The sequence below is a fragment of the Watersipora subatra genome, chromosome 1, assembly GCF_963576615.1.
Source record: "Watersipora subatra chromosome 1, tzWatSuba1.1, whole genome shotgun sequence".
NCBI lineage: Eukaryota > Metazoa > Bryozoa > Gymnolaemata > Cheilostomatida > Watersiporidae > Watersipora > Watersipora subatra.
In genome coordinates, this window is record NC_088708.1 from 19,274,768 (window position 1) to 19,298,987 (window position 24,220).

At 33.2% G+C, this 24,220-nt stretch overlaps 1 protein-coding gene and 1 long non-coding RNA gene across 3 annotated transcripts in view; one reads left to right on the top strand and one right to left on the bottom strand.

Annotated features, from left to right (window-relative positions):
• LOC137395576 (UPF0390 protein zgc136864-like) overlaps positions 1-24,220 on the top strand; it is a 26,780-nt gene continuing 2,560 nt past the window's right edge. The window contains exons 1-4 of one of the 2 annotated variants that reach the window (XM_068082240.1): positions 1-107; positions 9,260-9,384; positions 13,910-14,042; positions 14,531-14,586. In XM_068082240.1, the coding sequence (XP_067938341.1) occupies positions 13,952-14,042; positions 14,531-14,586 (147 nt within the window). In that variant the 5' untranslated portion in view covers positions 1-107; positions 9,260-9,384; positions 13,910-13,951. Of the gene's footprint in view, positions 108-9,259; positions 9,385-9,686; positions 9,783-13,909; positions 14,043-14,530; positions 14,587-24,220 lie in introns of those variants that run through there. The other variant, XM_068082241.1, reaches the window with a different exon arrangement.
• Positions 3,418-8,956, bottom strand: LOC137395613 (uncharacterized). Its single transcript, XR_010978476.1, has 4 exons — positions 8,408-8,956; positions 8,038-8,182; positions 7,647-7,682; positions 3,418-3,736 (listed from the first exon to the last, which is right to left on the bottom strand). It is a non-coding gene; the product is annotated as an uncharacterized lncRNA (long non-coding RNA).

Sequence of the window (24,220 nt, forward strand, 5' to 3'; positions counted from 1 at the left end):
ACAGGTCAAGTTAGAAGTGTGAATTATATAAACTACCAATACAATATCATATATACTACAGCTTGACAAGTTTTCAAACCACGAGCAAATTATAATGGAGTCACAAGGTAAATAATTAACTATTGTACTTTTCTTTGTGTCTACTATAATATTACATGTGTGCCTTGTGTATGTTTACATGTGTTCATCTAATCTGTTTTTTAGTACTATTGCATTGTTTCAGCCACTTTTTTCAGTACTGTTGTTGCAGCCAATATTATTATATCTAGTTCAGTATCTCAATATTATTATCATTTCTTTTAGAGTTCACGGTGTGTTTGGCTTGCTACTATTATACGTAACCCGTGGACACTAGTAAAAATAAAGAGATCACTAGCACTGCAAACGACATACTATATTATTACATCAAACACATCAGTGCAATCCAACCCTCTACTATTTGACTTGCTCCGGCCATTAGCGAACCGTAACATTAAATCGCTACAACTAAAATAAAAGAATATTATTAGAAATTCAAGTTGTATTTTTCTCTTGAACAATGCCAGGTCTGTCTGCTTGTGTTGTATACTTTTCTATTTAATCTATGAAACTCAAACACTCAGCAATAAGTTCTGCAGCACTTAACAGTTCTTCAAATCGAAATGGAGTACCCTGTAATTTCCCTGTCCTTTAAACACTTCTAATTCCATGTACAGCTCAGAATGAATTAAGTAATCAAGGAAAACTTGTTGATAGCAGCTATAATTCATCTTGCGCATGTTGAATCAGCTCTTTGGTATACAATTTCTTTATTGGGTCAACTGAATTCCTCAAAACCAACTTTTTGATGTCCAGTCCCAGCCAATCAGCTCTAACCCATCTATCATTAGTAAGATGACTGGCTATCATGATCTTGCAGTTTCTGCTTATTGATAACTTCCCTCTACGCTAGACCAAATACTGCTTAGTTGTTATGAACACCAAGCACCAAGCAGAAGCCAACATCTTTAGTAAGATGAGCTTCCACGGTTGCCTTTGTACCTGTTGTCTTTCAGCATAAAACTTTGATTCTTTCGTTGGCCATAAAAATCATACTGTTACAATAAACAATATTTCAAAGCGTGCGACAATTTTATTGTGAAACAGTTTAAGGAATGTTGTCTGTTTATGAGATCGTTACATATACTGTGCTTAAATAAAAAAGCATATTATAGCACTTTGAGATTTTTTTTTACTAAACTAACAAGGATCTGGTTTATTTTGTCAAACTTTGCTGTGTTAAATAAAAGAAAACTAAAAACACTAAAAGCTACTTTGGCGAGAACCAGCGAGAAGTTGAGGTAATATTGCGTTGTATTTTGAACAAAGCTAGAAATGCTCATCTTAAATAAACATCTACAATAGCAGGAGCCAGAGAAGAGAAAAAGCGAATATCATTCTGTCCTGTCTTTATTTCTCTCTAAAATACTCTCTTTCCTCAACCTGCATAGGTTAGGTATATGTGAAAGTATATGTGAAGCAGGGATTACGTGTTTGTCACAATTTCCATTTCCATAACATTTCCATAATTCCTTTCCATATTATTTCCATTTCCATAACATTTCCATAATTTATTTCCATATTATTTCCATTTCCATAACATTTCCATAATTCATTTCCATATTATTTCCCTTTCCATAAAATGTCCATAATTAATTTCCATTTCCATAGTTTTTTCCATTTCCATAACATTTCCATAATTTTATTTCCATATTATTTCCATTTCCATAATTTATTTCCATTTCCATAATATTTCCATAATTCATTTCCATAATTCATTTCCATATTATTTCCATTTCCATAACATTTCCATATTTCTAAAATAAAATTTCCATATTCATTTCCATAAAATTATGGAAATACTTTATGTTTATGGAAATGGAAAAGTAAACATTTCCATAATACGTTTAGCGATCCCTGGTGTGTACGTATGTGTGCGCGCTTGCGTGTCAAATGAGCGTGTGTGTGCAATGGTCAACTCTTCCCGAACATGTGATTAATTTATACATAATATGAATATGATATTTGCTTGCTAATATACTTTATTTAGGGTCCAGGCAACATCAAAGCTGTATGCCACCATTGCCTATAACTAAGCCAGAGACGATTTGAGATAGTTTCTTTCAGACTCCCTTAATAGCTTCTGTAATACTACTGATGTTAGCTGGGCTTGTGTGTTACCATTGTCTGTACATGTAGCCAAGTCCAGAGACAATTTGAGTTAATTTTTTCCAAACCCCTTTAATAGTTTCTGTAATACCACGGATGTTAGCTGGGTTTGTGTGTTACCATTGTCTATACATGTAGCCGAGCAAGAGACAATTTGAGTTAGTTTCTTCCAGACTCCTTTAATAGTTTCTGTAATACCACTGATGTTAGCTGTTTGTGTATTACCATTGTCTATTCATGTAGCCTAGTCTATACAATATAACTCCCCTCTGTTTATATCTTGGATTACGTGTATGTTACAATTTCCATAATTCATTTCTATATTATTTCCATTTCCATAAAATTTCCATAATTCATTTCCATAATTTCCATTTTCATACCCTTTCCATAATTTATTTCCATATCATTTCCATTTCCATAATTCATTTCCATATTATTTCCACTTCCATAATTCATTTCCATATTTTTTTCCATTTCCATAACATTTCCATAATTTATTTTCATATTATTTCTATTTCCATAATTCATTTCCATAGTTTTTTTCCATTTCCATAACATCTCCATAATTTATTTCCATATTATTTCCATAATATTTCCATAAATCATTTCCATATTATTTCCATTTCCATAACATTTCCATAATTCATTTCCATATTTTTTCCATTTCCATAACATTTCCATATTATTTCCATTTCCATAACATTTTCATATTTCTAAAATAAAATTTCCATATCCATTTCCCTAAAATTATGGAAATATTTGTTTATGGAAAAGTAAACATTTCCATAATATGTTTAGCGATCCCTGATGTGAAGGTATATATTTGTATATATACATCATATCATTTTTATTATCATATACATAATATATATATGTGTGTATATATATATACTTATATATGTATTATACATATACATGTATGTATATATTTGTAGGTATATATATATTTGTATGTATATACATAATATGTATATATATTTGTATATATATATATTTGTATGTATATATATATATTTGTATGCATATATATATATTCAAGATTTTCATTTTGTATTTTCAGCTCGTATTAATTGTATCGTTACCAAATCATCTTTTATTGTGATCGTAGCAAAACAGACTTAATCTAGCTATTACTTGCTAATTATTTCACATTTACATTTAAACACTTTTATAGTTGTTTTATTTTGTTTCTTAATTTATTTGACCTGCACAAAACATTTTTCTCATGATATTAAGTTTGAAAGTTACAATGGTAACTGTTGCTATATGTTAAATAAAAATAAACTTTGTGCAAAGAATTTTATTACCAAGGCAACCCGGAGCATTTACCTAGTAAATACCTATACAATGTATATATATATATGTATACACACATATATATTTATATATATAATGTACATATATAAAGATAAAAGCGATGGCCCTGCTGATGCCTTTTTATGTCCTTGCTTGACTCCGAGTTGTAGTTTATCGCGTACACTTCACTTTTTGGCCTTCCTTCTTAGAGGCTTGCCAGATTTTCTTTGGTGAGGCAGTTGCTATGTGTTTACTGCAACATAAAATAGATGCAGTATTTACAGTCTAAACCCCTCAGTATTAAAATAGAGCCATGTAAAATTAAATAAACTGAAACTTCAAGTCAAGTTCAAAACTTGTAAAGTTTTAAACTTGACTTGAACTTTCATCTTGTTCAATTCTATATATGTTAAAACGGAATGAAAAATCTAGGCTTTTACGATTACATTTATAATAATGTATTGTGAAGTATGGAGCTGAGGCAATTCTGAATATATTATATTTATAGAGGAAAGTTGGGTGATATGGGACGCTTAAGTTTCCAGCAAACCCTGCAAGTAACCCAACTGAAATCTCACTTTTTTGTTGAATGGCTCGACTATCTTACTATGCTATTAAAATTTTAGCAGTCTATAGATATTAGTTTGGCCATAATAATCTTTTCTGTGTCCCATAACACCCGTGATTTTGATGGGCTTGTGGGTGATATGGGACAATTATTTAGACTGATGAAAACTGTTGTATTTTACCCCACCATTACCATTATTGCTACTGACAAAAGTTAAAAATATATGTGAAAGAAAGAGCAGTAATAAAATAACATTGTTTGTAAAATATTTGTAAATATTTATTGTAGTAACAGTTACAACATGTCTTTAAAGAAACAAACTGTCTATGTAAGTATTTGACCCTACCACCACATTATTTTTACTATTTAGTTAAAGTGAACACAGCGTGTAAAAGAACAACGAAAGTAAAACACATTGCTTGCCAAACGGCTTTCAAGTCTATAAATTAGTATGATTCGCAGTTATGACATGTATACAAGTGGTAACCAGGAGTGCAGGCTTGATGGGCCCAATGTTTACAGTCGCTGCACTGAACCCATGGCTCTTTTGATGTGCTGTTACCGAAGTGTTCAAAGGACATAATACAAATGCTGAACTCTTCGTCCGAGTAAGATAAAGTTTCTTTTTTTTCTTTTTTGCTTGCCTTTCGCTGACTTTCTGGATATGGCAGGACTATCATTACCTTTTGATGTTGAAGCGGGCACGCTGGAAGATTTTTTGGCTGCCTTTTCTAACAAAGTGACTTTCACTGGTGTTGTGTTTAAGACCATACTACTTTGAGAGCGGAATCTACCTTTGATCTTACTAGAGTTCATAATTGCTTTGGGAGAAATCTCGCTAATTAATTATCTGACACATGCGCTTCCAGCAATAACCAAAGGTAATGCATGATCATGAACAGAAGCTGTGCTTGAAGTAGGAATTTTACAGTCAGTGTTAGAGCTATCAGCTGCAGAAGATTGGACATCAGAAGTTTTTCTGTTCTTGTTTGTCGGCCCTGTTGGCTGACATGTTTCCATGCCCTCTGTTATATTACCATGATGTGGTCTCTGTACTTGGAAATTGCAGCTTCCAAATCACCATTGAAAATACTGAAGTCTTCATTGCTAAACACGCTTCTGTTAAATGACGATATGCCTGTAGCGAGGAACCCAGAAAGCGCTAGCTCCATTCGACTTGTAGATGAATATGCCTTGTTGAAAATCCCAGCCAGATCGGCAGACATAACAACCTTTCCAGGATTTTTCAACAGCCACAAATGTACACTCTCTGCATAGTTAGTTTTTATTGGTTTAAAGAAACTCACATATAGTGGTTGAACTCTATGGGACATATGTGGGGGAATCGTTACAAAGTTTATGCCATGATCCCCTAAGAACAGACAAATCTCTAGCAAAAGATGGCTGTTATGATTGTCGACGATATGAAGTACAGGATTTTCTAAAGAGCAGTTGGTGAACATCCGAAAGGTTGTAACCACTTGAGAACCAATTTTTCATTTACCCAGTCACTCACTGAACATTCTCCGACAGATCCTCCTGGTGCTCCGTTCATAACATGGAAAGCCATTCTTATTTTCTTAAATATGAACATTGGTGGTATAAATGTGAAGGTTGCGCTCATGCAACAAATTACTGTGTGTCTGTCCCTTTTTCCCCACTTGTTATTGCTCTTATCCTTTTCTTTCCAAGCGCTGCTAAGATCTTCACAGGTTTGGTTACAGTGGATACTCCGGTTTCGTCAACATTGTATATGCGAGCAGCATCAATTGCAAGAAAAGGCACCAAATTGTCATAGAATTTTGAAATAGCGTCTTTGTTAAATGCCTTTGCTCTGTTCATTGATGTGGCTTTAGGAAGTCAAACAGCAAGCTTCGAATAGCGTCTAATAAATGCTATAAACCTCTCTTGCCCAGCAATTTGTGACTTCTTGTTGAACTCCTTGTTGACTCCTTTTTGTGGGATGCCCTTCTTCTCTGCAAGCTGTAATAAGTAAGAAAAAGGTAAAACAATTTGGTGAAGATTTTTATAACCTTCAATATTCTTAGACATAGCAGAGCAAGATTGATTTAAAAAGTTGACAAGATCTCAAAATTATAGTTTTAGCTATTTATGTGACATGCAGCTTTCTTAGATCTCATGCTGTGATTCCAAGCAATGTCTTCTTTGTATTTAGTACATGACAACCAAGTTCTTTTTCCATGTCACCTAGCACAGGTTTTCCACCTAGAGCAATCTTTCCAATACCGAGTTTGGACTGCCTTCGAAGAAGAGTTGCCCGTGGTATGCCATACTGTGATGATGCTTTACAAAGAGACATTCTATTTTTTACACTGTCTAATGCTTTAAGCAAAACATCCTCTGAACATATAGCTTGAATGTTTTTTGTAGTATAGCAAGGCATGTCTAACAAAGTCACAAAAGAGGACTTAGCAGAAAAAGATATTACTACATGAGTGATATGGACCACCTATCCATGTCACCCATAGACAGGTGGTCCATATCACCCATACACACATAATTTTGTTTATAGGCTATTGTTAAAAACAAAGCAGGCAGAAGAAAACAAATTTGTGAATTAATGATGGCAAGAGAAGGTAGAACAACTTACCATTTACACTTTGAAGCGTATTGGATGTTTCTGTCAAAATGGCAATAAGGCTGCTTAAGAAGTTAAAGCTTTCTACAAAGCATGATGTTTTATGTAGGCAAGCATTGTGCAGGAGGTAGGGTAACTAAATCTTGGCTTTTCACTGCCTTCAGCTGTATTCTATTCCTGTTGCTTAGTAAGATATAAACTGTCCCATATCACCCGGTAGGTCCATATCACACAACTTTCCCCTAATATAACAGAGTAAAGAATATGGGCCTCCATGAACATTTTTATAATATCATTGAGTAAGGGACATAGGCCTTCATGATTACATCATTATATTTATATCATAATGGAATGAGTAGCATATATCTACATGAGTATACTGTATAACTGAACACTACAAGCTCACAACAATATGTTGAATATATTGCACATAATAAAATAAAGAACATAGATGTCTATGGATATTGTCATAATACCGTAAAATAATGACTATATAGCTGTTTACTTTCCAAGTAACATTTTAATTTGTGTTATTTGTTCTGCTAATGTTTTTTAGTCAACATTTGTTCGCCGCATCTTTTAATTTTTATTTAGCTATTAGTCAGAGAGCAGGATAACCTTATCTGTCATAAAAATAATTTATATTCCCGTTCTCAACTTATGCAATTTTTTGAATTGAACCAGTAGTTTTAGCCCTAGTGGTGATAAGATTAAGCCTTGCACTCTGTACAACCATTCTGCTGCTGTCGGCAGCATTTGAAAATTTATTCGAAGTTGTGTTACCTTTGTGGAGTTGTGTTACCTTTTTTGCCATTGAGCTTGCATGTTAAAAGAACCAAAACCAATTCAGGGAGAGGGTTCAGGGGCGAAAACTGTTCAGAGAACACATAGTGACATCTGTTCTAACAAATGAACTTAGCTAAAGCTTTTGATTTTGTTTTATAAAATAATTATAGTAGTTTTAAATCTCCTGAGATAACTCCAATGGAAACATACCCTTTTACTTGTTGCTTCATCATCAATAGCCTTCATCTGCAAATAAAATAATATACATAATAGCACCATCCCACCTGATAAAAATTTCATTTTGCTGACAATTAATGTTTGGAGGATAGCAAACCTAAATATCAACAACAGGGATAAGCTACGGGTGTCAAAACACACAAAAAGCTAGTGTTTGGGGCAATGGCGGAATATTTCTCAATGCTTGGTTAAACATTATGGATAGTCAGGTCAGCTTTATTGCTTTATTACAACATACAGTATAGGAAATAGATGTCATTTTGCCTGATGGGTCACACCACATGCAAACACACACACCTGGCTATGCTATTCACTACTACTACTATGATGCATAATGTACAATCTGCCAGACAAACACACTAACGTTCAGTGTCTGAGACACAATCATCTTCTACATTCCAGTTTGAAAAGCTATTCGTAGAGCAGGAGCAGAGGTCAGTGCAAGGTGATCCTTGCTTCTGGCAAGAGCACCTCCCGACACATGACGTTTTGCATCAGCAGAACACAGTCTAAAATAACATCAAATAAGGTCTTACAACTTGGAGCAAATATAACCAATCTATGATGTTTCCGCTCGCCTTTTACTGTGTTTGGAGGTTTCGGATTAAGGTTTGTAACAAAGTCAAAAGCTGCAACTGAAATATACCAATAATAAATTGTGCGGCATTAAGGGTCAGGAGAGGAGAAGAAATTTGTTAAATTTGACAGCTTGTTGAGCACTGCTGTTTACATACCTTGAGCACATCAGCTATTTATTAATCATTCCAGACTATACTGATACCGCCATCACTTTCAATTTTCCAACCATGACCATCTGAACAGGGATGATCTCCACATGTGATGACATCAGACCATATAGCTGCTTGAAATATAGCTCTTTTTGTGTGAAGGCGGAAGGCATCATCAGTGAGTGGTAACATTGAGAGTGAGGTCCCTGTTTTGTATAGCTCATACCTTGCTTCATTCACTGAGGTGCAATTAGATCCATAAAGTTCACACACAAATCTTTCTACTACTTTCATTGTTGCAGCTGAAGGATCCATAGATAGGGCCATAGGTGAATATTGATGAAGGTACAGTATTTTGATACGTAGAATTCTTGAATAATAGATTAGGTGCTTTCTTCATACTCTTACCATGAAAAGAGCTGACAGAATCACAACCGGTGAATGAGTGGAGGAAAAGTAAACATGATGAAACAGGTTCACCGAGGCTTACACTCATCGCTGTCATGTCTAATAGTCTGCAGTTATTCCCTCTTCCCGTGGCCATCACCAGCTTTGTATCCGGCGGTATGTGCTTCTGCTATGGCACTCAGGCCTATAATCAAGACATATGTGTCACTTGTCAAGAGGTTCAATGACAACATGTTTTATGCCCGAAGTAGTAGCTTGTATGGCATGATAGAGCATACGACTATCAGCCTCTTCATGTTGAGAGTTTAATTCTTGGATTACACTCGCAGCTGAGTTTTAAGTAGCGAGAAGCGTGCACTCTGTTGCATTAGTTATGAACATTTCCAGTTTCCAATTCTTTTGTCCTCATGCCATCACATATGAAGTCAAGAAGCTCAGGTTTGTTTTCAGCGCAGCTTTGATATTTCTTCCATTGCCGAGGAAGTTGTGTTGAATGTGTTATCCCTCATCCATTAGTGTCCAGCACTGCTTCGATTGCTTCTTTCAGCATTCTCGATACTACTTGTACTAATAAGGTAGGTACTAATAAACTGTTGTACTTGTACTAATAAACTCATCGGAAACCCAGTATTTGCGCGGGGGACCGTAGCTATTTGCCATGCTCACGAATATGATGAAGCGACTTATAATATTCACCAGCCGTGTCTTGTTAGCGACGAGTTTAACTTGGCGCGTCACCGTTTCATTCTTTTTGAAGTTGTCTTTCTTGTGAACAACTTTTTTGGGATACACGGATCCGCTCGTGGTAAAAGAGCGGAGCCGTTAAGCATTCGGAGCCTAGGACTACCGCCGATATTTTGTGGCGCTTGTTACGATAGATGAATCTACCATGTGACATTGGAAAGCAGTTTTTTAATGGCTTTAATATATAAAACTTGATTATAAAATAATCAATTCAGTGGCATTTTTAACGGTAAAGCTGACACGATAAACTCTTAAAATACTCCGACTCAGATTTCTGACTAATACCTCAAAATACAGCTTATTCTTATTAAAGTTACACTGAATATTAGGGAGACTAGTTAGCCTTTGCAAATTCACACATTGTATTGCAAAACATAGTGATGTATGATGTTGCATTTAATTGATGTTGAGGATTTCCGTGAACAAAGCTCTAGTGAGAGTAGCGACTTTGAAAAACATTGTGCTGAAAAACTCGTTTCTCTTTGAGAACTTGCTGTTTTAGTCATGTCGTATCAAGTTATGTATTGTTTTAATGTTCTTTTATTGAGGTATAATTGTATGATAACAATGTTGTTTTAAGGCAGCTGCATTAAAGTAGAATAATAAACTAACAGTGCTATTCTAATCAGACCTGCCAACCCGAGAGCGGGGCAATGCGTGAGATTTGGTTTTGGGGCAATTGGTATATCAATGATAGTATATATAAAATTGTGGAAATTGGGGCAAAAATCTCACTCATTTCTCACGCATTTTCATTTTTTCTTTGGGGTGATTGCGTGAGTCTCACGCCCAATGCGTGAGATTTGGCAGGTATGATTCTAATCGTGTTGCTTTGAGGTATGGTGAAATACTATCATCAACAGACCAGCTGAATGGTCAAGCATAAGAGAAAAGCTTTAGGAGGCCTTGCACTAACTTTCTAGTTGCTCATACAAAGTGGGTTTAATAAATTAAAGTACAAAATCATGGAATCTATCTAATTATTTTAATCAACTCTCCTATTATTGCATCCACACATAAGTTCTAGAATCTAGATGTATAAAAGCAACTAAGTAGACTCTCGAGTAGACTTAGCCGACCAAAAGCCCTAACGAGCTTATTGGTATGGTTTGGTTAATCCAAATAATTTTTAGTTTGCATAACTTTTGTCTTTTATATTTGATATTTATATATATTTAGTCTTATATTTTGTAGTTGAAAAATCATCTTCAGGAAGACAGCCTTATAGGCCTTATCTAAGCTGAGCTTAGCAGAATTTGGCGCAAACTCAAAAGAGATATTGGTTTTCAACCTTTCTGAAGCTTTGCTTTGACTAACTGGATTGCGTGAATTCATTGACTTGATTTTTATGATGATCTCAGGTTAATGCTATGGAATATAATACTTGTACAGTGCACCCTCGAGATACGATGTTAATTCGTTCCAGGGTTGGCATCGTATGGTGAAAAAATCGTATGTAGGGGTATAGAGACCATTGTAATTATACAATACAAGCATCCCCTGGTAAAAATCATCAATTTTTTTTATAAAAATGTGTACATACTGACAATTAGCAACAAAATAGTATGTTAACTTTAGTAATTATAGTTTCCTACAGTAACTGTATTGTATTTAGTGTATTTTAATGGTAATGATCTGCAATAAAATGCAAAATTATAATGTGTGTACCAAATGCAGTACGTACGGTAAGGAGTTCTTGCCTTCAAAAGGTACGAATAACATAAACTTTGAATTCACTTCAAGTAAGTTTAGCTTGCTAAACCTACACTTAAAACTAAGTTTTAGTATGTATTTTGAACTATTTTACTGAATTTCAACTTTTTATCACGAAATTTTATCCTTCAGCAGTTTTTATCTTCACTTTCACTATAAACTTTAGCCTACCTGGTTGAAACCTTTTTCAATCTAAATCAATAAGGCCGAGCGATGCAGTTATAGAAAGCGGCCTCTCGCACACTTGACCATTTAATGGCTACCGAAAAGAAAAATAAAATTTTTCTTTCTATACAGTACGTACATACCTTTGGAGTAACGTGGCTTTAGCTGGTACATGTAGCGAGTAAAGCAGAGAGGAGGCAAAAACGTATCAATGCTAATTATGGTGCTGTACACTTGAAAATAAATTTAAAACGTAATAAATTGGCATTTTTAGCAGGCTAAAAGAAGTTGTCCATTCCTGTCCAATTTTTTTACTTTTTCTACGAAAAAATTGATGGTGCAATGCAGAAAATTGCTAGCTAGCACTTGTAAAAGGATCTAGAGGATGTGGTACAGTAGTTTGTCTTGTATGAAATGTGCACAAGAATCAATGTAACCATACATGCAAAGTTTGTACGTATTCATACCCTAGGGGGGGACAGGGCTTTAGCAAGTTTTAGAAAGTAATGTGGATGCGTCAACTATCTTGAGTAGCTAGTTATATGAGTTACATACATAAATACGATGAATTGTATTCACGTAGAAGATAACAAGCCCATATGCAAAGACATGGTTAAACAAGAAAATAAAACATAAAATCAAAAGGAAACAAATAAAATGAATAGAATATGAAAAACATGCCTCACAAGAAATAAATAATATATATTATACATGCATTGTTTTAATGTAGACATCAGTAAATTAAACACTTGAAATCTTTCTGCGAATGTGGGATCTTCTGTATCTTCTACATCCTCGCCTTTACTAAATGGTTGCTCCTTTTGAATGCTGATCGCGTGCATGACCTAGCTCATTCAAATCTTCAGTCGGAAGCTCTTTCTTGTGCTTGCTTTAATGGAGTTTTTGTTTTAGTAATATTTGCAAATGCTGATTGGTTGCGATCAAATTCCTTGACAATGTTAATAATACGGGTCCCTTCTTTTTATTTACGACATCCAACTTTGTTGCCATAGAAATCATTTTTCCTTCGTTTTGTAACATTTGTATCGGTCTCAGATTCCATAGATAACGAATTAAATGTAAATACTTGTAATTATATACGTATGCTGACTTAAAAGTTTATAGTAAAAGGTATAATAACGCTACAAATGAATATTTGCTCTCGCTTGTGTATTTTACACGAAATTCTCCACGCGGACATGAGAGAAGTCGATTATCGTGTCTCTTCTAAACGTTCTAAGAATGTTTTCGGCAAACTATATTTCGGTGTCTTTTTTATTTCGACGTGTGTTATGAGCACACCGACGGCCAAAGTTGAACTTGGGCGAAACTTTTCTCAAATTCGTATGGTGAAATAAAATTCGTATAGCGAGGTGAAGATATCACAATGTTTGACTTCGTAAGGTGAAAACATTAGTCTTTTTTATTTCGACGTGTGTTATGAGCACACCGACGGCCAAAGTTGAACTTGGGCGAAACTTTTCTCAAATTCGTATGTTGAAATAAAATTCGTATAGCGAGGTGAAGATATCACAATGTTTGACTTCGTAAGGTGAAAAAATCGTATATCAGGGTAATCGTATCTCGAGGGTGCACTGTATATTAATGCCATTTAAAATAGGTTAACGCAAGCAAACACTACTAAATGGCTTTCAGATTGGGTTTCAACAGCATTTTCTGTATCAGCAAGAATCTTTATAGCCATATACACTATATTTGTGTTTAGTATCTAATATGTGCAATACTATGACATTTGCTTCTCTTGTATTATGAGTTCCTAGAAGACTTTGTTTACTTCAAGTATATGTAGACAGTAGATGCTCCTATAACGTATGTCTCCTATAATGTAAATCTTACATAACGTAAAGAATTTATGTGAAGTTTTTGCTTAGTGCTACGTAAAAAATTCCCTATAACGTAAAGTGTTAAGTCGGTGTGAGTTCTCAAATTCGATTTGAATAACGAGAACTATATAAAATATCACTATCTTTTGTCACACTTTGGAGAAAACCGACATATGTATAGCATTATCTTTATTATATATACAGGTTTCATGACAGTTTAGTTCGCCGTGATAGATTATCAGATGTGTCGAAAAACAGAGGATAAGTAGCTGTGCAGCTATTCAGAAATACTAAAATGCGATCAATTGGTCCAGATGTTACTACATCGATCTACCAGTCTGAAGGTCACAAGGTGAAAAGGTCAAAAGCTATTTTTTATCTTCACCTTGACTGGATTAATACAAACCAATAATGCTGCAGTTACGGTAGAGCCGATAAATAAAAAGTCTAGTTTTTTCCTTTTGTAGGATCAAAGGGGCACTTTGGAAAAATCTTGGAACAGATTAAGGAATTTACATATATTTTGCTATTCGTATAACGTAAAATCCCTATAACATAAATGTTCGTGACGTGCATTATTTACGTTGTAAGAGTGTCTACTGTATAATATTTATGCAAATTCTGTTCGATTTAGAGAAGTTTTCTTACCTGAGGTTAAAGTGGTGAGACCAACAGTATGCCCCAAGGAGCATGGAAAAAGAAGGCTAGTGCCGTGCAAAGCAAACACAAATCAATCAAAAAGCCTACACAGCAGCTTAGAAAGGGAGGTTGGTTCCTCTCATTATATGGTGCATTTAGTATATTCTAGTCTCATGGAGTTCTCTTTATATACTAACAGTGCTGTTGTGGTCAGGGATGTTATAGTACTGTTATATAGAGTTATGATTGTATACTAACAGTGATGTTCTGGTACTGTTACATAAAGTTATGATTGTATACTAACAGTGATGTTCTAGTGCTGTTGTGTAGAGTTATGTTGGTACACCAACAATGCTGTTGTGTAGAGTTATGTTGGTACACCAACAATGCTGTTGTTGTGCTGTTGTGTAGAGTTATGATGATATGCTAACAGCGCTGTTGCATAGAGCTATGATGTACTTCTATGTTTTCTTTGTTAGGCAATCAATACGTTGTCAAGTATTGTTAGTTTTCCTTGCAGATAGAGAGACGTACTTCTGTATGAAGTGAAATAAGTGAAAGGCCTATATATCGTTTTTCCAACAAGTTTTAATTGCACAACATCGATTCTTTTTAGGCAAAGTGATAAAACCAAAGAAATCAAAGCTTATAGAAGTTCACAATAAGCAAAAGGTTGGTACAATTCTTTATTGGTGTAGTATTGTGTTACAGTTGGTTTAGTACAGTTCTTTATTGGTGTATTATTGTGTTGCAGTTGGTTTAGTACAATTCTTTATTGGTGTAATACTGTGCTGCAGTTGGTTTAGTACAATTCTTTATTGGTGTAATATAGTGTTGCAGTTGGTTTAGTACAATTCTTTATTGGCGTAATATTGTGCTGCAGTTGGTTTAGTACAATTCTTTATTGGTGTAATATAGTGTTGCAGTTGGTTTAGTACAATTCTTTATTGGTGTAATATAGTGTTGCAGTTGGTTTAGTACAATTCTTTATTGGTGTAATATAGTGTTGCAGTTGGTTTAGTACAATTCTTTATTGGTGTATTATTGTGTTGCAGTTGGTTTAGTACAATTCTTTATTGGTGTAATATAGTGTTGCAGTTGGTTTAGTACAATTCTTTATTGGCGTAATATTGTGCTGCAGTTGGTTTAGTACAATTCTTTATTGGTGTAATATAGTGTTGCAGTTGGTTTAGTACAATTCTTTATTGGTGTAATATTGTGTTGCAGTTGGTTTAGTACAATTCTTTATTGGTGTATTATTGTGTTGCAGTTGGTTTAGTACAATTCTTTATTGGTGTAATATAGTGTTGCAGTTGGTTTAGTACAATTCTTTATTGGTGTAATATAGTGTTGCAGTTGGTTTAGTACAATTCTTTATTGGTGTAATATTGTGTTGCAGTTGGTTTATTACAATTCTTTATTGGTGTAATATTGTGTTGCAGTTGGTTTAGTACAATTCTATATTGGTGTAATATTGTGTTGCAGTTGGTTTAGTACAATTCTTTATTGGCGTAATATTGTGCTGCAGTTGGTTTAGTACAATTCTTTATTGGTGTAATATAGTGTTGCAGTTGGTTTAGTACAATTCTTTATTGGTGTAATATAGTGTTGCAGTTGGTTTAGTACAATTCTTTATTGGTGTAATATTGTGTTGCAGTTGGTTTATTACAATTCTTTATTGGTGTAATATTGTGTTGCAGTTGGTTTAGTACAATTCTTTATTGGTGTAATATTGTGTTGCAGTTGGTTTAGTACAATTCTTTATTGGTGTAATATTGGGTTGCAGTTGGTTTAGTACAATTCTTTATTGGTGTAATATTGTGTTGCAGTTGGTTTAGTACAATTCTTTATTGGTGTAATATTGTGTTGCAGTTGGTTTAGTACAATTCTTTATTGGTGTAATATAGTGTTGCAGTTGGTTTAGTACAATTCTTTATTGGTGTAATATAGTGTTGCAGTTGGTTTAGTACAATTCTTTATTGGTGTAATATTGTGTTGCAGTTGGTTTATTACAATTCTTTATTGGTGTAATATTGTGTTGCAGTTGGTTTAGTACAATTCTATATTGGTGTAATATTGTGTTGCAGTTGGTTTAGTACAATTCTTTATTGGTGTAATATTGTGTTGCAGTTGGTTTAGTACAATTCTTTATTGGTGTAATATTGTGTTGCAGTTGGTTTAGTACAATTCTTTATTGGTGTAATACTGTGTTGCAGTTGGTTTAGTACAATTCTATATTGGTGTAATATTGTGTTGCAGTTGGTTTAGTACAATTCTTTATTGGTGTAATACTGTGTTGCAGTTGGTTTAGTACAATTCTTTATTGGTGTAATATAGTGTTGCAGTTGGTTTAGTACAATTCTTTATTGGTGTAATACTGTGTTGCAGTTGGTTTAGTACAATTCTTTATTGGTGTAATACTGTGTTGCAGTTGGTTTAGTACAATTCTTTATTGGCGTAATGTTGTGTTGCAGTTGGTTTAGTACAATTCTTTATTGGTGTAATATTGTGTTGCAGTTGGTTTAGTACAATTCTATATTGGTGTAATATTGTGTTGCAGTTGGTTTAGTACAATTCTTTATTGGTGTAATATTGTGTTGCAGTTGGTTTAGTACAATTCTATATTGGTGTAATATTGTGTTGCAGTTGGTTTAGTACAATTCTTTATTGGTGTAATATAGTGTTGCAGTTGGTTTAGTACAATTCTTTATTGGTGTAATATTGTGTTGCAGTTGGTTTAGTACAATTCTTTATTGGTGTAATATTGTGTTGCAGTTGGTTTATTACAATTCTTTATTGGTGTAATATTGTGTTGCAGTTGGTTTAGTACAATTCTATATTGGTGTAATATTGTGTTGCAGTTGGTTTAGTACAATTCTATATTGGTGTAATATTGTGTTGCAGTTGGTTTAGTACAATTCTTTATTGGTGTAATATAGTGTTGCAGTTGGTTTAGTACAATTCTTTATTGGTGTAATATTGTGTTGCAGTTGGTTTATTACAATTCTTTATTGGTGTAATATTGTGTTGCAGTTGGTTTAGTACAATTCTATATTGGTGTAATATTGTGTTGCAGTTGGTTTAGTACAATTCTTTATTGGTGTAATATTGTGTTGCAGTTGGTTTAGTACAATTCTATATTGGTGTAATATTGTGTTGCAGTTGGTTTAGTACAATTCTTTATTGGTGTAATATAGTGTTGCAGTTGGTTTAGTACAATTCTTTATTGGTGTAATATTGTGTTGCAGTTGGTTTATTACAATTCTTTATTGGTGTAATATTGTGTTGCAGTTGGTTTAGTACAATTCTATATTGGTGTAATATTGTGTTGCAGTTGGTTTAGTACAATTCTTTATTGGTGTAATATTGTGTTGCAGTTGGTTTAGTACAATTCTTTATTGGTGTAATATTGTGTTGCAGTTGGTTTAGTACAATTCTATATTGGTGTAATATTGTGTTGCAGTTGGTTTAGTACAATTCTATATTGGTGTAATATTGTGTTGCAGTTGGTTTAGTACAATTCTTTATTGGTGTAATATTGTGTTGCAGTTGGTTTAGTACAATTCTATATTGGTGTAATATTGTGTTGCAGTTGGTTTAGTACAATTCTTTATTGGCGTAATATTGTGTTGCAGTTGGTTTAGTACAATTCTTTATTGGTGTAATATAGTGTTGCAGTTGGTTTAGTACAATTCTTTATTGGTGTAATATTGTGTTGCAGTTGGTTTAGTACAATTCTTTATTGGTGTAATATTGTGTTGCAGTTGGTTTAGTACAATTCTATATTGGTGTAATATTGTGTTGCAGTTGGTTTAGTACAATTCTATATTGGTGTAATATTGTGTTGCAGTTGGTTTAGTACAATTCTTTATTGGTGTAATATTGTGTTGCAGTTGGTTTAGTACAATTCTATATTGGTGTAATATTGTGTTGCAGTTGGTTTAGTACAATTCTTTATTGGTGTAATATAGTGTTGCAGTTGGTTTAGTACAATTCTTTATTGGTGTAATATTGTGTTGCAGTTGGTTTATTACAATTCTTTATTGGCGTAATATTGTGTTGCAGTTGGTTTAGTACAATTCTTTATTGGTGTAATATTGTGTTGCAGTTGGTTTAGTACAATTCTATATTGGTGTAATATTGTGTTGCAGTTGGTTTAGTACAATTCTATATTGGTGTAATATTGGGTTGCAGTTGGTTTAGTACAATTCTTTATTGGTGTAATACTGTGTTGCAGTTGGTTTAGTACAATTCTTTATTGGCGTAATATTGTGTTGCAGTTGGTTTAGTACAATTCTTTATTGGTGTAATATTGTGTTGCAGTTGGTTTAGTACAATTCTATATTGGTGTAATATTGTGTTGCAGTTGGTTTAGTACAATTCTTTATTGGTGTAATATAGTGTTGCAGTTGGTTTAGTACAATTCTTTATTGGTGTAATATTGTGTTGCAGTTGGTTTATTACAATTCTTTATTGGTGTAATATTGTGTTGCAGTTGGTTTAGTACAATTCTATATTGGTGTAATATTGTGTTGCAGTTGGTTTAGTACAATTCTATATTGGTGTAATATTGGGTTGCAGTTGGTTTAGTACAATTCTTTATTGGTGTAATATTGTGTTGCAGTTGGTTTAGTACAATTCTATATTGGTGTAATATTGTGTTGCAGTTGGTTTAGTACAATTCTATATTGGTGTAATATTGGGTTGCAGTTGGTTTAGTACAATTCTTTATTGGTGTAATATTGTGTTGCAGTTGGTTTAGTACAATTCTTTATTGGTGTAATATAGTGTTGCAGTTGGTTTAGTACAATTCTTTATTGGTGTAATATAGTGTTGCAGTTGGTTTAGTACAATTCTTTATTGGTGTAATATTGTGTTGCAGTTGGTTTATTACAATTCTTTATTGGTGTAATATTGTGTTGCAGTTGGTTTAGTACAATTCTTTATTGGTGTAATACTGTGTTGCAGTTGGTTTAGTACAATTCTTTATTGGTGTAATATAGTGTTGCAGTTGGTTTAGTACAATTCTTTATTGGTGTAATACTGTGTTGCAGTTGGTTTAGTACAATTCTTTATTGGTGTAATACTGTGTTGCAGTTGGTTTAGTACAATTCTTTATTGGTGTAATATTGTGCTGCAGTTGGTTTAGTACATTTCTTTATTGGTGTAATACTGTGTTGCAGTTGGTTTAGTACAATTCTTTATTGGTGTAATATTGTGTTGCAGTTGGTTTAGTACAATTCTTTATTGGTGTAATATTGTGTTGCAGTTGGTTTAGTACAATTCTTTATTGGTGTAATACTGTGTTGCAGTTGGTTTAGTACAATTCTTTATTGGTGTAATATTGTGCTGCAGTTGGTTTAGTACATTTCTTTATTGGTGTAATACTGTGTTGCAGTTGGTTTAGTACAATTCTTTATTGGTGTAATATAGTGTTGCAGTTGGTTTAGTACAATTCTTTATTGGTGTAATACTGTGTTGCAGTTGGTTTAGTACAATTCTTTATTGGTGTAATACTGTGTTGCAGTTGGTTTAGTACAATTCTTTATTGGTGTAATATTGGGTTGCAGTTGGTTTAGTACAATTCTTTATTGGTGTAATACTGTGTTGCAGTTGGTTTAGTACAATTCTTTATTGGTGTAATATAGTGTTGCAGTTGGTTTAGTACAATTCTTTATTGGTGTAATATAGTGTTGCAGTTGGTTTAGTACAATTCTTTATTGGTGTAATACTGTGTTGCAGTTGGTTTAGTACAATTCTTTATTGGTGTAATACTGTGTTGCAGTTGGTTTAGTACAATTCTTTATTGGTGTAATATTGTGCTGCAGTTGGTTTAGTACATTTCTTTATTGGTGTAATACTGTGTTGCAGTTGGTTTAGTACAATTCTTTATTGGTGTAATATAGTGTTGCAGTTGGTTTAGTACAATTCTTTATTGGTGTAATACTGTGTTGCAGTTGGTTTAGTACAATTCTTTATTGGTGTAATATAGTGTTGCAGTTGGTTTAGTACAATTCTTTATTGGTGTAATATAGTGTTGCAGTTGGTTTAGTACAATTCTTTATTGGTGTAATACTGTGTTGCAGTTGGTTTAGTACAATTCTTTATTGGTGTAATATAGTGTTGCAGTTGGTTTAGTACAATTCTTTATTGGTGTAATACTGTGTTGCAGTTGGTTTAGTACAATTCTTTATTGGTGTAATACTGTGTTGCAGTTGGTTTAGTACAATTCTTTATTGGTGTAATATTGTGCTGCAGTTGGTTTAGTACAATTCTTTATTGGTGTAATATTGTGTTGCAGTTGGTTTAGTACAATTCTTTATTGGTGTAATATTGTGTTGCAGTTGGTTTAGTACAATTCTTTATTGGTGTAATATTGGGTTGCAGTTGGTTTAGTACAATTCTTTATTGGTGTAATACTGTGTTGCAGTTGGTTTAGTACAATTCTTTATTGGTGTAATATTGTGTTGCAGTTGGTTTAGTACAATTCTTTATTGGTGTAATATTGTGTTGCACTTGGTTTAGTACAATTCTTTATTAGTGTAATACTGTGTTGCAGTTGGTTTAGTACAATTCTTTATTGGTGTAATATTGTGTTGCAGTTGGTTTAGTACAATTCTATATTGGTGTAATATTGTGCTGCAGTTGGTTTAGTACAATTCTTTATTGGTGTAATATTGTGTTGCAGTTGGTTTAGTACAATTCTTTATTGGTGTAATATTGTGTTGCAGTTGGTTTAGTACAATTCTTTATTGGTGTAATATTGGGTTGCAGTTGGTTTAGTACAATTCTTTATTGGTGTAATATTGTGTTGCAGTTGGTTTAGTACAATTCTTTATTGGTGTAATATTGTGCTGCGGTTGGTTTAGTACAATTCTTTATTGGTGTAATACTGTGTTGCAGTTGGTTTAGTACAATTCTTTATTGGTGTAATATTGTGTTGCAGTTGGTTTAGTACAATTCTTTATTGGTGTAATACTGTGTTGCAGTTGGTTTAGTACAATTCTTTATTGGTGTAATATTGTGTTGCAGTTGGTTTAGTACAATTCTTTATTGGTGTAATATAGTGTTGCAGTTGGTTTAGTACAATTCTTTATTGGTGTAATATTGTGTTGCAGTTGGTTTATTACAATTCTTTATTGGTGTAATATTGTGTTGCAGTTGGTTTAGTACAATTCTTTATTGGTGTAATACTGTGTTGCAGTTGGTTTAGTACAATTCTTTATTGGTGTAATACTGTGTTGCAGTTGGTTTAGTACAATTCTTTATTGGTGTAATACTGTGTTGCAGTTGGTTTAGTACAATTCTTTATTGGTGTAATACTGTGTTGCAGTTGGTTTAGTACAATTCTTTATTGGTAGAATATTGTGTTGCAGTTGGTTTAGTACAATTCTTTATTGGTGTAATATTGGGTTGCAGTTGGTTTAGTACAATTCTTTATTGGTGTAATACTGTGTTGCAGTTGGTTTATTACAATTCTTTATTGGTGTAATATAGTGTTGCACTTGGTTTAGTACAATTCTTTATTGGTGTAATACTGTGTTGCAGTTGGTTTAGTACAATTCTTTATTGGTGTAATACTGTGTTGCAGTTGGTTTAGTACAATTCTTTATTGGTGTAATATAGTGTTGCAGTTGGTTTAGTACAATTCTTTATTGGTGTAATATTGTGTTGCAGTTGGTTTAGTACAATTCTTTATTGGTGTAATACTGTGTTGCAGTTGGTTTAGTACAATTCTTTATTGGTGTAATACTGTGTTGCAGTTGGTTTAGTACAATTCTTTATTGGTGTAATATTGTGCTGCAGTTGGTTTAGTACATTTCTTTATTGGTGTAATACTGTGTTGCAGTTGGTTTAGTACAATTCTTTATTGGTGTAATATAGTGTTGCAGTTGGTTTAGTACAATTCTTTATTGGTGTAATACTGTGTTGCAGTTGGTTTAGTACAATTCTTTATTGGTGTAATACTGTGTTGCAGTTGGTTTAGTACAATTCTTTATTGGTGTAATATTGTGCTGCAGTTGGTTTAGTACATTTCTTTATTGGTGTAATACTGTGTTGCAGTTGGTTTAGTACAATTCTTTATTGGTGTAATATAGTGTTGCAGTTGGTTTAGTACAATTCTTTATTGGTGTAATACTGTGTTGCAGTTGGTTTAGTACAATTCTTTATTGGTGTAATATTGTGCTGCAGTTGGTTTAGTACATTTCTTTATTGGTGTAATACTGTGTTGCAGTTGGTTTAGTACAATTCTTTATTGGTGTAATATAGTGTTGCAGTTGGTTTAGTACAATTCTTTATTGGTGTAATACTGTGTTGCAGTTGGTTTAGTACAATTCTTTATTGGTGTAATACTGTGTTGCAGTTGGTTTAGTACAATTCTTTATTGGTGTAATACTGTGTTGCAGTTGGTTTAGTACAATTCTTTATTGGTGTAATATTGTGTTGCACTTGGTTTAGTACAATTCTTTATTGGTGTAATATAGTGTTGCAGTTGGTTTAGTACAATTCTTTATTGGTGTAATATTGTGTTGCAGTTGGTTTATTACAATTCTTTATTGGTGTAATATTGTGTTGCAGTTGGTTTAGTACAATTCTTTATTGGTGTAATATTGTGTTGCACTTGGTTTAGTACAATTCTTTATTGGTGTAATACTGTGTTGCAGTTGGTTTAGTACAATTCTTTATTGGTGTAATATTGTGTTGCAGTTGGTTTAGTACAATTCTTTATTGGTGTAATATTGTGTTGCAGTTGGTTTAGTACAATTCTTTATTGGTGTAATATTGTGTTGCAGTTGGTTTAGTACAATTCTTTATTGGTGTAATATTGTGTTGCAGTTGGTTTAGTACAATTCTTTATTGGTGTAATATTGGGTTGCAGTTGGTTTAGTACAATTCTTTATTGGTGTAATATTGCGCTGCAGTTGGTTTAGTACAATTCTTTATTGGTGTAATATTGGGTTGCAGTTGGTTTAGTACAATTCTTTATTGGTGTAATATTGTGTTGCAGTTGGTTTAGTACAATTCTTTATTGGTGTAATATTGTGTTGCAGTTGGTTTAGTACAATTCTTTATTGGTGTAATACTGTGTTGCAGTTGGTTTAGTACAATTCTTTATTGGTGTAATATAGTGTTGCAGTTGGTTTAGTACAATTCTTTATTGGTGTAATACTGTGTTGCAGTTGGTTTAGTACAATTCTTTATTGGTGTAATACTGTGTTGCAGTTGGTTTAGTACAATTCTTTATTGGTGTAATATTGTGTTGCAGTTGGTTTAGTACAATTCTTTATTGGTGTAATATTGTGTTGCAGTTGGTTTAGTACAATTCTTTATTGGTGTAATATTGTGTTGCAGTTGGTTTAGTACAATTCTTTATTGGTGTAATATTGTGTTGCAGTTGGTTTAGTACAATTCTTTATTGGTGTAATATAGTGTTGCAGTTGGTTTAGTACAATTCTTTATTGGTGTAATATAGTGTTGCAGTTGGTTTAGTACAATTCTTTATTGGTGTAATATTGTGTTGCAGTTGGTTTAGTACAATTCTTTATTGGTGTAATATAGTGTTGCAGTTGGTTTAGTACAATTCTTTATTGGCGTAATATTGTGCTGCAGTTGGTTTAGTACAATTCTTTATTGGTGTAATATTGTGTTGCAGTTGGTTTAGTACAATTCTTTATTGGTGTAATACTGTGTTGCAGTTGGTTTAGTACAATTCTTTATTGGTGTAATATTGTGTTGCAGTTGGTTTAGTACAATTCTTTATTGGTGTAATATTGTGTTGCAGTTGGTTTAGTACATTTCTTTATTGGTGTAATACTGTGTTGCAGTTGGTTTAGTACAATTCTTTATTGGTGTAATATTGTGTTGCAGTTGGTTTAGTACAATTCTTTATTGGTGTAATACTGTGTTGCAGTTGGTTTAGTACAATTCTTTATTGGTGTAATATTGTGCTGCAGTTGGTTTAGTACAATTCTTTATTGGTGTTATATAGTGTTGCAGTTGGTTTAGTACAATTCTTTATTGGTGTAATATAGTGTTGCAGTTGGTTTAGTACAATTCTTTATTGGTGTAATATTGTGTTGCAGTTGGTTTAGTACAATTCTTTATTGGTGTAATATTGTGCTGCGGTTGGTTTAGTACAATTCTTTATTGGTGTAATATTGTGTTGCAGTTGGTTTAGTACAATTCTTTATTGGTGTAATATTGTGTTGCAGTTGGTTTAGTACAATTCTTTATTGGTGTAATACTGTGTTGCAGTTGGTTTAGTACAATTCTTTATTGGTGTAATATTGTGTTGCAGTTGGTT